General features: G+C 47.8%; 1 protein-coding gene across 3 annotated transcripts in view; it reads left to right on the top strand.

Annotated features, from left to right (window-relative positions):
* Positions 1-15,557, top strand: part of LOC135387031 (phospholipid-transporting ATPase ABCA1-like) — a 476,077-nt gene that overhangs the window by 159,395 nt on the left and 301,125 nt on the right. For all 3 annotated transcript variants that reach the window (XM_064616460.1, XM_064616459.1, XM_064616458.1), the window contains 2 exons: positions 10,296-10,424; positions 10,485-10,602. In XM_064616460.1, coding sequence (XP_064472530.1) covers positions 10,296-10,424; positions 10,485-10,602 — 247 coding nt within the window. The remainder of the gene's footprint in view (positions 1-10,295; positions 10,425-10,484; positions 10,603-15,557) is intronic.

The raw sequence follows: 15,557 nt of genomic DNA, 5'->3' as shown, positions 1-15,557 counted from the left end.
GACGACGCTCAACGCAGAACTGAGCACAGTTAGTTGAGATCGGTTTCCGATAGGTGCACTCAAGACTGTCCGCAAACTCTTAACTGTCCAAGACTGTCAAATCGCCAACCACCTGGAGACTGGTAATTTCCTCTGCAAGACACCGCATGGCTTCATTCGTGGGACGAGCTGTGATACCCTGCTTTCTGTACTTCATAATGATCAGAGCTCTGCCCTGGATGGCTCCAGGGAAATTTCCCTTGACCTCTCCTGTGCGTTCGATAGGGTTCTCCACAGCCTCGTTGTTCCAGCCTCCGCCTTTGGCATCACAGGGGTGACTTTAAGCTGGATTGTAAATTTTCTAACAGACCGTCTTCAGCGTGGCTACTACCGTGGTGCTCTTTGCCCCTAGAAGTACCATGATTGCCGGTGTGCCTCAGGGGTCAGTGTTAGGACGCCTGCTCATGATATGAATGTGTCTATCTTTATATAAATATCTTTATATCACTGACCTTTTATTCCGCATCAGATCCCGCGTTCTGAGATGCGCAGATGACCAGATACTCTACCAAACGATCAACACGGTCGCGAACCGTGAGGTCCTGCAGTCCGATTTGCACGAGATATACAGGTTGTGTGAGTGTAATGGCATGCTTCTCAACATCAAAAAGAGCATCTATTTCAGGCATAACAAAAGCGGAATCTTCTGGAGGCATCGTATTCGGTATACGACGCTCGCCTACAAGAGGTGGCAGAGATGAAAGTTCTGGGAGTGTCGTTTGACTGGTGAACACGTATCCAGAGCGTCTAGAGATATACCTGCACAGGCCTTTTGCTCTCTGTATAGTGCTCTTGTCCTCCCTATCCTTGAACACTGTGCATCCATCTTGAGCCTCCGTCCAGACTGTCTGCAGCGGCGTTTAGAGTCGCTACTTGGTTGGACCAGGTTCGACATGCGGTGAGACTCCTCGCGAAGGGTCCTCCTATACAAGTTCCTTCATGGTTTTAGTCATCTGCCTGAGGGTTACATAGGAACTTTAGCCGCGTTTACACGCTCCGCTGATGCCTCCTCTTCGTTGTTCTTCCAGGCCCCGTCAGTTCGGACGCTCCTGGCTACTAGTGCTAACGAACTTAAGCCTGTACTCCGTGCAGTAGACATTTCAGTGTTTCAGTGTATTGTGCCCTTCTTTTGTTGTCTCTCTCTCTCTCTCTCCTCCTCCTCCTTCGATTTCACGTATTCCGTTGTTAAGTCATGCTCGAGGAGGCATACAGCACTTGTCTGTACGGTGTGGTGAATGAGCCCGTTCACCTCGCGGTGAGCTGGCCTACACCTGGTGTGGGGAGCATAGTGGGAAACATCGAGACACAGGCACAACAGAGGGTTTCAAACGTGATTTTACTCCCTTGGAGGTATTGGCTGCCAGGGATGTCGTCGGACCTGCCCGGGATGATGGAGAACCCTCGTACGACGTGACAGTGAGGCGGCAGCTGGGATAGAGTGGGAAGTGCAGTGTAGGTTGTAGTCCACCAAGGGCCGGTGTCTGCAAGGTCTGCGGTTCGAGCCAGAAGTTTCGGTCCAGTTCTTTTCCAGCGAAGCCAGTATGCACCCTCTCTCGAGCTGCACCTGCAAGGAACTGCCTCCGCCGCTTCTCTTCGTCCTTCTTCAGCGCTCCCATGCACCAGCGCCACCACATATAGCCCCCCACCACAAGACATTGTACATAATAACAACGCTGAATGTTCAATGTCCATAAAGCCACTACGTAATGTCCTACTGAGCGTCCTTCTGCAACACTGCACTCAATGTCCATATAGTAAGTGACGAAAATACGCTTATGACGCACTGCGACATATTCTAGGGCGACCAGATAACATCTATTTTGCAACTTAGTTCAGTTTTCCAAACATTTCTATTGTACAATAATATCACGCTACAACCCGATCAATCTAACACACCATCGGTAATCATGTTACAAAAAATCCGCCCCAAACAAGTCACACGAACCCGTACCAAAAACAGTGAAACAACACTCTACTGGAGAACCTTGTTGACGGCAACACTTGTTCAATCACAACATATTCCAATGTTTGGGCAACACTCTGCTGCAGCTTAAACCTCATAATCTACTCAAAAAGTCAGCTCCGACATTCTCGCTGCCCTTGATGTATTGCACAGTGAAATCATACTCTTGTAAAAACAAATTCCATCTCGTCACCCTAGAGTTCACACACGTGTTCTTCTTAATGTATTGCAGAGGTTGGTGATCTGTTTGTACTATAAAGAACGTCCGAACAAATACCACTGGAACTTCCGAATACCCCAGACAAGAGCCAGTGCCTCCCTCTCAATAGTGGCGTAGTTGTGTTCTGCGGCTGACAGACGCCTGCTAGCACAGGTTACTAGTCTCGGAACCCCTTCATGTGTTTGCAGTAGCATCGCGCCCAGGCTTTGCATCGAAGCATCTGTCCTGAGGATAAATGTTTTGTCAAAATCAGGCGCCACCAATACTGGCGGAGTGGAGAGACACCGTTTCAACTGAGCGAATGCATTCTCGTGTTGTGGTTCCCATGTAACTTCATTTCTAGCACCCTTCTTCGTCAAGTTAACCAGTGGAGCCGAGACTTCTGCAAAATACGGAATACACTCCCTATAAAACCCTGCCAAGCCTAGGAATGACCTGACTTGTTTTTTAGTGTGTGGCCTTTGCGCCGCACCTACCTTCTCCAAAATGTCAGGGTTCGGGGTGATCTGACCCTGACCCACGACATGCCCCAAGTACAACACTGCTCTGTTTCCAAACTCAAATTTTTTTGGTTTGAGAGTGAGTTGAGCAGACCTTATTCTCTCAAACACCTGCCGCAATACCATTAGGTGTTCTTCCCACGTGTCTGCTGCCACAAGTATGTCATCAATATAGTGCTCGACGTTCGGTATACCCCTGATAACTTCCCTCACAAGTTTGGTAAATACCGCAGCCGCGGTCTTCAGTCCGAAAGGCATGTACTTGAACTGGTATAAGCCGCTTTCCGTTGTAAAGGCCGTCTTTTCTTTAGACGACTCCGACATTGGTATTTGCCAGTACCCTCTGGCTAAATCTAATTTAGAAAAGTAGCGTTTCCTGCCGATTCGGGCTAACATGGCATCCACCCGAGGTATCGGTTCTGCATCAAATACCAAAACATCATTTAGCTTGCGGAAGTCCACACATAACCTATTAGAACCGTCTGGCTTTTTCACCACCACCAGTGGCGCCCGGTATGCTGATTCTGACTTCTCTATAACTCCCATACGTAGCATGAGCTGGACCTCGTTTTCTATCGTTTCTTGCAACGCCTGAGGTATTGGGAACTGCTTTGCCTGTATCGGCCTGTCATCCGATAGCCTGAGGTGGCAGTTAAGCACATTCGTGCGACCCGGAAGGTCTGAAAAAATCTCTTGGAACTCCTTGACCAACGTTTGTGCTTCTACCTTTTCCCCTTCGCCCAAAGTGTCTGCGAATGTCACATCATTGTAAGACTGTCCCGGAACCAACCCCAGAGCAGGGATATCAATCTGCTGATCAAGAGGTGCTTCTTCAGCTACGGCTGCACACGCAATCTCATCACGAGCTACTGTCTCGCCCACGACTGCCCCACATCCAGTCGTGTCACGTGAAATGTAAAGTTTCAGCAAGTTTATGTGGAACACTTTGATACCTTCGCCCATGTGCACCTCATAGTTCTGGTCGTTCCGGCGTTTGACCACTGTGTACGGTCCTTTCCACTGCATGGTAAGTTTACTCGGTACCGTAGGTAGTAAAACAAGGACCTTCTGTCCTGGGTGTAATACACGTACATGGGCCTTTTTGTTGTATGTTCTAGACTGACACAATTTGGCCCTACGGAGCTCTGACTCCGCCCATTTACATGTCTGTTCCAACCTATTCCTTAGGTCCAGAACATATTGGTACACGGGTACTGCCTCTTCCGGTGCTTGGTTTGTCCAAAGTTCCCTCAGGACCGCCAGAGGACCGCGTACAGTTCTCACGTACAACAGTTCAAAAGGCGAAAACCCTGTACTCGCCTGCGGCACTTCCCTGTACGCAAACAGTGCTGGGGCAATATAACGATCCCAGTGCCGTGGCTGCTCCTGAACCATACGTCTCAGCATTTGCTTAAGGCTCCCATTGAACATCTCTACTAAACCATTCCCCATAAGGTGGTATGGGGTTGTATGTAGTTGCCTAACGGACAGCAACCTCGCAATATCCTTCATGAGGTCGCCCGTGAACTGGGACCCCCTGTCACTCAAGATTTCACGTAGGATGCCCAACCGTGAAAACATCTCTACTAGCGCCTCCGCTATCGTAACCGTCCCTACATTCTTTAGGGCTACCGCCTCTGGGTATCGAGTAGCAAAATCCACCAGCGTCAGTATGTACCTGTTCCCCTGTTGAGATGGTGGATTAATGGGACCCACGATATCTATGGCCACCCGCTGAAACGGGATATGAATCAGAGGCATGTTTCCCAATGGCGCTGTCTGCCATCTGCCCTTCGGCGCGCTACGTTGGCACACATCACAAGAGCGCACGTATCTCCTTACGTCACCTTGCACGCCAGGCCAAAAAGCTCTGACAACACCCGATCAATCGTACGCCTCTGGCCTTGATGCCCTGCCATCAACGAGTCATGCGCTTCGCGCAACACTATCATGCGCAAGGCCGACGGAACTACCAACTGTTCCACGTCTCGCCCGCTTTCCAACCGGCATATCCTATGCAACACGTCCTGTTTTAACTCAAACAGGTAAACATTGCGGCACCTCGGCTTGCTTATCGTTTTCCCTACCTCACTGAACGCTCGCGAGAGTGTGGGATCCGCTCGTTGCATTTGAGCCAACTGCTCTCTGCTCACCTCTTTGTCCATGCACTCCGGTACCTTAAGTGGTGGGCGTGATCGGCGAGCCTGCCTGGTCTGGCCCCTTGTAACCACACCAGCCACCCCTTCCGCAGAGGGTTCCCCTCCTTGTGCCATACCGTCCAACTGTTCAACCTGGGGCGGCTCCGTGATGGTCTTTACGGTCCGCACCCCCGGCACATTGCCTATCATCACATCGAACAAAGGTTGATCAACACAATACGCTGATACTATGCCCTCTAGATATGGAGCATGCAGGTCTATCCGCGCTTCTGGCCAGGTACGTTGCGTGTTGTCGGCCAAGTACACTGTGCAGTTGTTCCCAGTCAACTGCTCCTCCGTGACCAGGCTACGGCGCACCAGCACCATATTACTCCCTGTGTCGCTCAACACCTCGACTTTTCTCCCCCCTTGAAAACCTACGCACGATGGTAGTTCTCCCACAAGCCCGGCACCTCCACAGGCCTGAACCATATCCACTACCATCTTGGGCTCTGTATGGGGTTGATCCGATTCCCGTTCCGGGGATTCCTCATTAGTATCTCCCGCACGTGACACACACGCAGCTCGACCCTGCTCATCAATGCCACGCGCCCTTTTCCCACAGTTACGTGCGTGGTGGCCCACGTGACCACATGTCCAACATGAGCCTTTCTCCCGCCGTCTCGGGGACACCCGGCAGTCCGAAGCCTTATGTCCTGCCCTACCACACAATACACAGATGGGGGGCTTAACACTCCCACTACCCTTCGGCGTACTATCCGCTCCATCACTATGGAGGTCTGAGGCGGTGCGGCCCATACCCCGCAATCCCTGTGCCTCCAGGTACCTGTCAGCCCGTTGGCAGAGTTCATCCAACGTATTATACTCTCCTTCCTTCAGGAACACTGCTAGAGCCGAAGTACACCGATTAACAAATTGCTCACGGAGTATCAAATCTCGAAGGCTCTTAAAATCTTTAGTAGTCTTGGATGTCGCTACCCACTTGTCGAACAAATGGCTTAACCGTGCTCCGAACTGGACTGCAGTTTCTTTTTTGTCAGGCACGCAACTTCTGAACTTCTCTCTAAACCCTTCAGGAGTATACCGGAAACTCTGCAACAACGCAGCGCTAACCTTTTCATAGCTGCTCGAATCCTCTGCAGACAACCGCCCGAAAACAGCCAAGGCCTCTCCCGCTAGCGACAAACTAAGAGCCGTGGCCCACTGGTCACGCGGCCACCCCAAACCGGATGCCGCTACCTCAAACCTGTGCAGGTATGCATCCAGGTCATCCCTCTTCTCATCGAACACCGGCATGGCTTTCTGCATATCCGGCCGAAAGCGATTCCCATCCCCATTCCTAGATGGAGTACGAGAGGGATCACCATTGACATTGACTCCCGACGCCTGCACTTGAGCCCGAAGGGACAAAACCCTTTCCTCCGCCAGCAACAATGGCTCTTCTGCCTCCCGCTCCGCAGCTCTCGCGGTTCTCTCTTCCGCCCTAGCCTCCCTCTCTGCAGCCTTCCGCTCCCTATCTAGGGTCACCTGCTCGTTTACCCACACACGAAGCTCGCCTTCGGGTACTTCCAATGAACGACCCGCCGCTATAAGTTTCTCTAGCTCTGCGCTCATAGTTTCCCTCCTTTGCTCGCCATCCACCAAAAGATAGTGGTCCTGTCGCGGACGCCAGAAATTGTGGTGAATAAGCCCATTCACCTCGCGGTGAGCTGGCCTACACCTGGTGTGGGGAGCATAGTGGGAAACATCGAGACACAGGCACAACAGAGGGTTTCAAACGTGATTTTACTCCCTTGGAGGTATTGGCTGCCAGGGATGTCGTCGGACCTGCCCGGGATGATGGAGAACCCTCGTACGACGTGACAGTGAGGCGGCAGCTGGGATAGAGTGGGAAGTGCAGTGTAGGTTGTAGTCCACCAAGGGCCGGTGTCTGCAAGGTCTGCGGTTCGAGCCAGAAGTTTCGGTCCAGTTCTTTTCCAGCGAAGCCAGTCTGCACCCTCTATCGAGCTACACCTGCAAGGAACTGCCTCCGCCGCTTCTCTTCGTCCTTCTTCAGCGCTCCCATGCACCAGCGCCACCATATACGGGCCCCAGCTTTTTGGATGTCTCTGGCTCTCGGTGTTACCATTATTGTTCAGCCAATAAAGTTCAATTCATTCAAACTCTTGTCAAACCTCCACCAAGCGGAACCGTCCCCGTCGGCCGCTCGGGACGCGGAGCCGAGCTCATGCCGCCAGCTGTTTCGCCTGTTATTCGTCCCGTAAATCGTCCTGAGACGATAATGAATGGTTACTCGAATGGAATCCTGCGAGGAAGAATAATGTCGTACCATTCAAATATAGTTGCATCTGAGGAGGAGGATAGGTGTACAATCGGATTTTCAAGATATCGTAGTGGTTTTTTGTAAGCGACCATGTTGACTTCGGTGATGTGCCTGTGTGTGCACCCATGTACCGGGAGCACAGAATGTGTGTTGGCTTAAGCACAGCAAAATGATACCGCACAGTGGTGTACAACTAAAACGTATGCGAACTTAGAAGACCTGATTTCTCCGTCACTCGTAGTTCGCTTTGTTGTGGAAGCAGCAGTACATCGTAATTTCTATTACTATACCCGTGACTCGGCGTTACGTATTCTTACGAAAGTTGTGTTTTATGTGGTGCCCTTGTCTGTGAAAAACTTTAGCCGCACAGGTGCGCATCATTGCAGTAAGTGCAGATAATTGCCGTGGAAACTGTGTTGTTGCCGTTACTTGTTATCGTGCGTACATGCACATTTATTGTATATATAGCAGAAGTTGGCATCGCCGCTTTCTTTTCAGCATCGTATACCCATCTGGCTGTCAGTTGAAATGCTGCAACTACACAATAAAAGGCCACAGACATCGTCTTCTAAGCGAGGCGTGAAGTGCTCATGTAACCCTAAACAGGCAATGGCACGCAACACTCAACGCAGACGAATAAAGATCCTTAGAATTCCTTAGCTTAGTTTTGCAAAGTGACGGGCTTAAGTGGGGTTTGGTGCAGCGCACAGTTGGGGGCTCCTATCCACTGAACGTGGTTTGTGGGAATTCAAGCGCTAAGCTGTACTAGCAGTAGCGGCGCCTTCAGTAGAGTTTGGTGCATCTGACGGTAAGCGCTTGAAAGCGCGCGTATAGCTATCACCCGAACGCGTATAGAACGCCCGTTCACCTGGCTTTGTACGGCCACCTCCTATGATATGCCATTGTTGACGCACAACGCATGAGGCTTCAACATCACACTGACTTTCAAACCGACTTCAAGACCGATCACATCACATCACATCGCATAGCCTTTCACTGAACATCAACATAGCATCAGACCATAGGCCTTTAGTCAACTTCAACTTCAATGTCACGTCAACTCATAGCCTTCATTCATCGCCACAGCATTCTCCATGATGTCATGGTGAGTGAGCTCGGTGAAGGCCATCATGAATGGACGAGCCGACCTACGTACAGGATGTGTGCCAGTGCTTGTTGCCGCTCCGCAAGTAGGTGACCTTACCGATGAAGCCCGAATTTTCGTTTTTCTTCTGTGTGCAATTCACTAACCAATCTAGGATATATCAATTGGATATATCATGTTTTGGTGGGGTTTTCAGATAAAGGCTTTCGATATATGCCGCTTTTTCGAGTTGTCGTTGTTCTTGCATAGGTGCCTTGAGAGTTTCGGACATAATACTACAATAAGCTATGGCTCGTCCGAAAATATTGTGAATAAGCGAAGAGGTGACATCAATATGAATTTCATTTGTTCGGTTTTATTCATCTGGACAAGCTGACTGAATGCGGCGCCTTTTGAGGCTATGGTTCAACCTTGGCAATTTTTCCAGCTAAACTTATCCACGGACACAGCACTGAAAACGCACGGACCTGTAGAATGCTGTATGGACTAGGGGCAGAAAGGGGAATCACATTCCTGGGTAAAGTGATACTTATGCGGGAGGTAATCATACCTCTGTCAGACGGGCACCCATATGGCCTTTGAGACAAGGGCATTAAGAAAATGCCGTAGTTTAAATATGGCCTTAAACCCTGGGAGGCAGCCAGATGGTATCCGTAACAGAATGTGCGAATGTTGAATGAAATGTAGTTAATTCACCTTCGTTCTCACTGTGAGCACTCGGAAACAGCGTTTGGTTTGCACGTAGCAAATTCGAAAAACAGCGCACGATATTACTTTTCAAACAATTTCGATGCTTCGTTGTTTGCGCAGTTTTGGATGCAGACGGCACGGAGTGCAGTGGTTCGATGGTATGACCACGGACTGACGTGATACAATGAGGGCAACCCGCAAATATTCACCAGGAAAACTGAAGGCGTTGAGCACGAAGAAAGTTCGCAGAACGTTATGTTTCATAAAATGTTATTGAAGGAAATGTGCCCCATCTTGTTCATGATGTTTGGTAACAAGACTTCGACAGTTTCGGGCGAACGCCGTAAACTGTCTTGCGGGAGCTCCGTCGCCCTTACATCTGAGTTTTGTCGCAACGGTCGTATGACTGACCGTCTGGCTAGAATTTAATGACCGTAGGCACTTAAGACCGTAACTGGTAAGACCATAAGTGCGCGCGTCTGCAAGCCGTATCAGGCTCGCACTCGGCTGCCTTTTCTGCTAGAAGACTGTTTCGTCGTCATCCCCCTAGCTACGAAACCATGTAACGCCAAAAAGTTCCAGCAACATTTATTTTTCTTCGCTCAGAAGCGGCTTCGGCATTTTGTTTTATTTTATTTGAGTTCCTTTTTTATTTCACGTTTATTCTGGAGACAAAATTTCATGTCTTTTTCGTATTGGGTAGTGAATTTCGTTCGGATACGGAATATTGTATAGTGATATCCAATGTACGTTTAATGCACTATTTCAATTACCGGCACGCTCGATGTAACAGTGAATGCACATACTAGGATCTGGACGCTGCAGCCTGGTATGCGCGACAGACGTTAGACAAAGGGCAGATATACATTGCGGATGGATAACACACCGTGCCACAACATCCCACGGCCGCAACATGCCCTCAGATTTACATGGTGCCATAGAAGTACGACTAGCGATGATAATTCTATATAATGATCACTTTCACTAATGATGTCTTTCTGGGAGTTACTTGTGTAGACAATGCCGGGAGCGCCCCAGAAGTCACAACATTTGCACTCGTCTTCTAGACAGTAGAGAAGGGGCAATCAGCACTAAATATGACATCGCTCACTCTTGTGTGTCACCCCCCCCCCCCCCCCCACACACACACACACGCATACTGTGACTAACTAGTATATTTCAATATTGGCATTTCTGTCGAAGTTTCACGGCTATGAGAAACGCTTGCCACGCTTGTCTAATACGTACCGTGATTGACCTTTTTGTTTTGTTTTCTCCTGCTTTCTATCATATCAGCGGAACTACTGGAATCCCATCGTCACAGTCGATAAAGTTGACACCGCAGCGCTAGCGGCGCGGGACCCTGCTCGGTTTGAAACAGACCCGAATGCAGAAGCTGTAATCGCGATAAAAGGATTATGTAAGGTAAGTAAACAAAAACAATGATTCGCTAAAATCAACTATGTATTTCTGTTGCTTCCACAGAATTTCGAAAACAATACAGCCTTAAATGGCATTGACGTCAGATTTTTCAAAGGCGAGATCACGGTGCTCCTGGGTCATAATGGGGCTGGTAAGACTACCATGATGAGCATCTTAACTGGTAAGTCTCACGAAGGTCAGGGACAACGAAAATGTCAAGGTAAAGAGAATGTAGTAAAATACTCTATGTGATGTGCATTGAATGTTAGTCGGACGCGTCAGTGCCCGGTCCTCATCGGCATTGTTGGACAAACGCAATGTGTCAACGTATCATGCTTAGATGGTTGCTTAACTTGGAACTTAACGCACGTTCTTATGTTTTGTGACGCCGCCTGCAGCATTATTTACACTCCAAATCTGGTACCGTCTGACTGCGGTTCATTCAGAGGGTAAGAAATGCAAAAATGTGCCACCTGATTTAGCGGTTACCACGAACCCACTACGATCAAGAGGTACAGATTACCGCATTCCTTTGAGGGCTTTACAGAAGTGCGTATTGCCCTTTTCTCACTCTCTTTCTTCTCGCTGATTTAAAGAAAAGAAGGAAAGAAAGCTTCCGTCGGCGTGATAAAAACAAAATAAAGCAACGAAATCGAACCAGTCCTTTCGAAAATTTATTTCTCTCAAAGCAAGCAATGAAGCAGTGTACACATCTGTGTGCGTACATGAAACAAGGCTCACGTAAGGAGTTACGTACGTTAGAAGCACGTACAAGCCGTACAGACTTCACCGCGCTCACCTGTAATCTGCATTTCGTTTTTCAAGTATCAACTGATCCCGACATGTCATCCGACCCACAAAGTTTTATCATTGTAATAAAAGAGTTGCTGCTTCAGGCTGACCCTAACCAGTTGTGCTCGTACCCAAGAGAGGTTCCCTCGTTGCCCTTTACCCCAGCCACACAGAATATCAATGGTGACCATGTAGAGAGTAACGATATAGATCCACGCACATACTGATGTCTTTCCGCATAAGCACATTGCAGTCTGGAAATAAATGGAGGCTGCACAGTTTCCGATTATCCCTGGGATAAAGAATATCCCAGAATCGATGGTGACTTTGTATAGTGGGCAACGAGTAACGAGGGGTTGAGGCACCTCCCGATGCTTTTTCACATAAACTAGTGGTCTCGAAATGTGAAATGCGTATCAACAGATTGAAACCACACCGGCCCAACGGCATCACAGAACACAGTCCGAAGCGCAGCAACACCGCCCTAAAGGACGTACTAAAAGCAAAGGTGAACAATGCATTAAAAGGCAAGCACGTTGGTGTAACGATGTTGATGGTATCATTTCATTGAGCTTGAGGTGGTGGTAGTGACGGAAACACAAATCACAAGTAGACAGGGCTAGACTCAAACTAGCAATCAAGTATTTAGTCCCATCTGTGTAACGGAGACAGAGAACTAAGAGTAAAGAAGAATATACTTCGTCGTCTCGGTGACGGTGAATATAATGTGTGAAACGTGATTCTTTTAACGGTTAGAGGGAGCATTGGCATCTGCATGAGGAATCCCACGTAGTCTATGAAAGATTGCAAGGCATTATGAAGCAACTATATGTATTGAAAGTTGAGTACAAATAGACCCAGAAAGAATTAGTAGAAATGAACGATGCATTAAAACACAAGCAATGTGGTGCAACGATGTTGATGGTGTGTGTCGTTTCCCCGAGAGTTTCCTATAGAGACCGTCGGAGAGAAGTTCGATGTACAGATTCCGGCTTGCTTTTCTTTTCTTTTTCTCTCCGTCGCAGCGACGTTATTGTTCATGTGAGGCTCACGACATAGTCGTTTTAACTCGTCGGAAGTAGCACAGAAGTCACTTTTAATATCATGTTTACTTTCTATAAAACTGTAAAGCAGGCCAGTAAGATGCACCATGAGAACAAATACACCCCATCGAGTTATAATTATCGCAGAAATTGAACTTCAAGTAACCCGCAAAAAAGCGACCGAGTGCAACGGTGGTGGAGAGCAGTACCAGCCTGCGATCTGCCTGTGACTTTGCGCTGACGCTACAGGGTCCGCGCTCGCTCATTGGTTCCGAGAAATTAGGTGTTGTTTGCTACCTAGCCGTTCGGGGCTCTGAAAAGGCATTGCTCCTGGCTCGGTCATGATTCGGCCGCTCCTTCTATCCCCAACTCCCCGGGGGAGCTCGCAAAACTGGCGGCAAAGGGACAGGGTGTTTACCGCAGAGAGTCGAACCGAAACGTTTAACGGTCCGGTTCGGGTTTAGGTCCGGCGATAAGGGTTCGGATCCGGTTCAGGTCCAGAAGGCAATTATAATGGTTCAAACCGGTTCTTTCCAAACGGTTCGGTTCCCGAACCGGTTCAGGAACAACGGGTGCGAATGAAGAACAACAGGCAGGTTAAAAGAAGCTTCCGTGTCTGTGTTTTACAGTGTTTGAAGTGGGCAGGAAGGCGTCAGTAATCGTTCAGGATTTTGAAAGAGTTTGTGCGACATGAAAGACAAGATTAGTAGCGGTTACAAGAAGAGCATACCCATGAATTACTGGTTTGGGTTGACTTTCCGCGCACGTAGCTCAGGTCGCGGGGTTGTTAGCGGAATCTCACCAGGAATATCTGTCAACCACGCCTGCTGCCTTGGCCTAAGTCATTTAAGTAATTGAAATTATTCGTTAGCAGTCAGGATCGCGAATACACGTTAATCAAATAACGACGCTTCATGGTATGCAGTTGGATTGGAATGGTGCGATCGTGAGCTCGGGGACTTTATGTGTCACGTTATTGTGTCAGAACTGACAGCCGCCGTGCTCGGCGTTAGCGTGAAGTGTCTGTGTAACAAAGACAAAGCAAGTGTAAAGAGAGAGTTCGACTCATTCTAGACCCACTGGCGAGTTTTAGATACTGTGTCAGTGTGGTCGTTTTTGCTTCTTTTATTTTAAATCCACAAAGAAAGCCAACTTGGCATGTTCTTTTCATTCTGACCAGCATGAGTGTGGCCGGTGCTTTACTTTCTAGTACCCTAGGCACGCGGCAAACTTAATGCTTTAAACGGAATGACAGTAACTTCACCTCCTGAGCAACCATCGTCCCGAATGACTGCGTTTTTTCAACACGCCCCTGCCTTCAACAAGCCAGGAGAGAACGACGTCACACAAGATTATAGTTGGTGAGGAGGTGAACTTACCGCCATTCCGTTTCATTAAGTGTGGCTAGCGTATAAGGGGCTTATGTAAGTCCACACGCGCACACGTTGGGCATTATGGTGCAGCGTTGTATACACGAATACGTGCTAGAGCTGAGCTCAGGTAGTTTGCTTTCGCAATGCATTACGTGCAAGAGAACAGAAGACGAAAAAGAAAAAAAACGAAGGGGATAATATTTGAAAGACCGAAGGTCGCACAGCCGACGACATATACTTCGGTTGGTCCGCGTATTGGTATTTATATACAGGATGCCTGCGATACCGGTAGAGATGATCTCGAAGACATAGCGCTGTCAAAGAAAAACTGACAGGTTTTTCTTGCAAACGGACTGATCTTGAAATGCAGCGCTAGGACACCCTGTGTATAGTTGACTCTGACTAGTATATTATTATAATATGTCACTTTATGACTACTACCCAAAACTGTCCTTAATGTCCTGTTGACCTTTAATTCTTATATATATTTATGTGTATGTCTTAAACGTTAGTAGTCCTGGCGTTAAACGTTAATAGTACGGGTAAATCATACCAAAAAATCCTTACGTCTCTCTTGTATAAATCAGCTGTGTCTTAACATATTTTTTCCAAAAATAAGTTCCGTTTGGTTTGTCTCTTCCCTTTTCAAAAAATAAGCTTCTTGTTACCTAATCCCTGCCGTGGAGGCTACATACTTGATTGCCGTAGGCAAAGTGCAGTGAGTTTGACGAACTCACTTCATCGTAAGTGTACTTTGCGTTTAGTGTCACTAAAAGATGCCGTGTGACTTCGAAAGAATGACACTAACTGCAAGTGACACTGAAAGTGATACTCGCTGAAAGTGACACAAAATTGGTACGTCTGACAGGGTTATAAGACGTGATGTATAACTGTGGGAACGAGCATGAGACTTTCCAGATATCGGGAGATTCCCAGATGAAATTGGCAGGTTGGCGCCTGTGATAGCCTTCTGGACGACAAATTGACTAAATGCGAGTTCTAAGGCTGCAGCAAGGACAACAACTACGGTCCGCAGACGATACACAGACTACGTAATTTTATGACGATACCGTCAGTATCAGGTTGGTATCAATAGTTATTACGAGCTAAAATAGAGGAAACTGAAAATTTGGCGCCAGTGAGTGCCACTTCGGCGACGATTTGGCAAAATGTCTGAAGTACGTAGATTGGGCTGGTTGGTGTAAATCCACAAGCGACCAAAGAACAATCATGAAAAAACAACAGAGCGACTTGTGTGTGATCTTGTCTCCTGTTTGTTCGTTGGTCGCTTGAAAATGACGATTTGACCAAACGCTACATCGCAGGCTGTAGCAAGGGAAACATGTATGGGCAGCGGACTCGTAGCTATTAAGCATGGATATACAGACTACGTAATCAAATTATGACATCTTCGATATCACGTTTACATCCAGATTTATTACTAAATGAACTGGAAGACATGGACAATTTGGCGTCTGCGAGTGCTATGGCGATGCGAGTGGTGGCGTCTGCGAGTGGCAATGATTTGATCAAACGCGATTTCGTTGGACCAGCGATTTTGGTGCAGAACTAAATACATTCAGAATCGAAGACGTGTATATTCCCAAATCCCAGCAGTGGCTAGGAATACAGGTCACCCATACTCGAGGTAGTGAAGAAGTAGAGAACACTGAGTGAGTTTTATTTTAGTCTATTTACAGTACTGTTTACCCATACTTGTAGGTATAGTCGCAGGTGGATAGGTCACACGGCAATTGACAACAGCACAAGAATAGACAATTTAAACAACATTTAGAAAACTTAAAGTCCCATGTCAGATTTTGCCTTCCGCATGTAGGAAAATTTGTTTGGCTGAAGTGTAGGAAAGGAAAATCAGTGACGAAACCAAAATAACACGAAAATAAGCTTTTTTTCTGGGTGTTCATTTT

This window comes from Ornithodoros turicata, chromosome 3 (assembly GCF_037126465.1).
Source record: "Ornithodoros turicata isolate Travis chromosome 3, ASM3712646v1, whole genome shotgun sequence".
Classification (NCBI taxonomy): Eukaryota; Metazoa; Arthropoda; class Arachnida; order Ixodida; family Argasidae; genus Ornithodoros; species Ornithodoros turicata.
The sequence above is the reverse complement of the archived record's forward strand: the minus strand, read 5'-3'. Positions and strand labels throughout refer to the sequence as shown.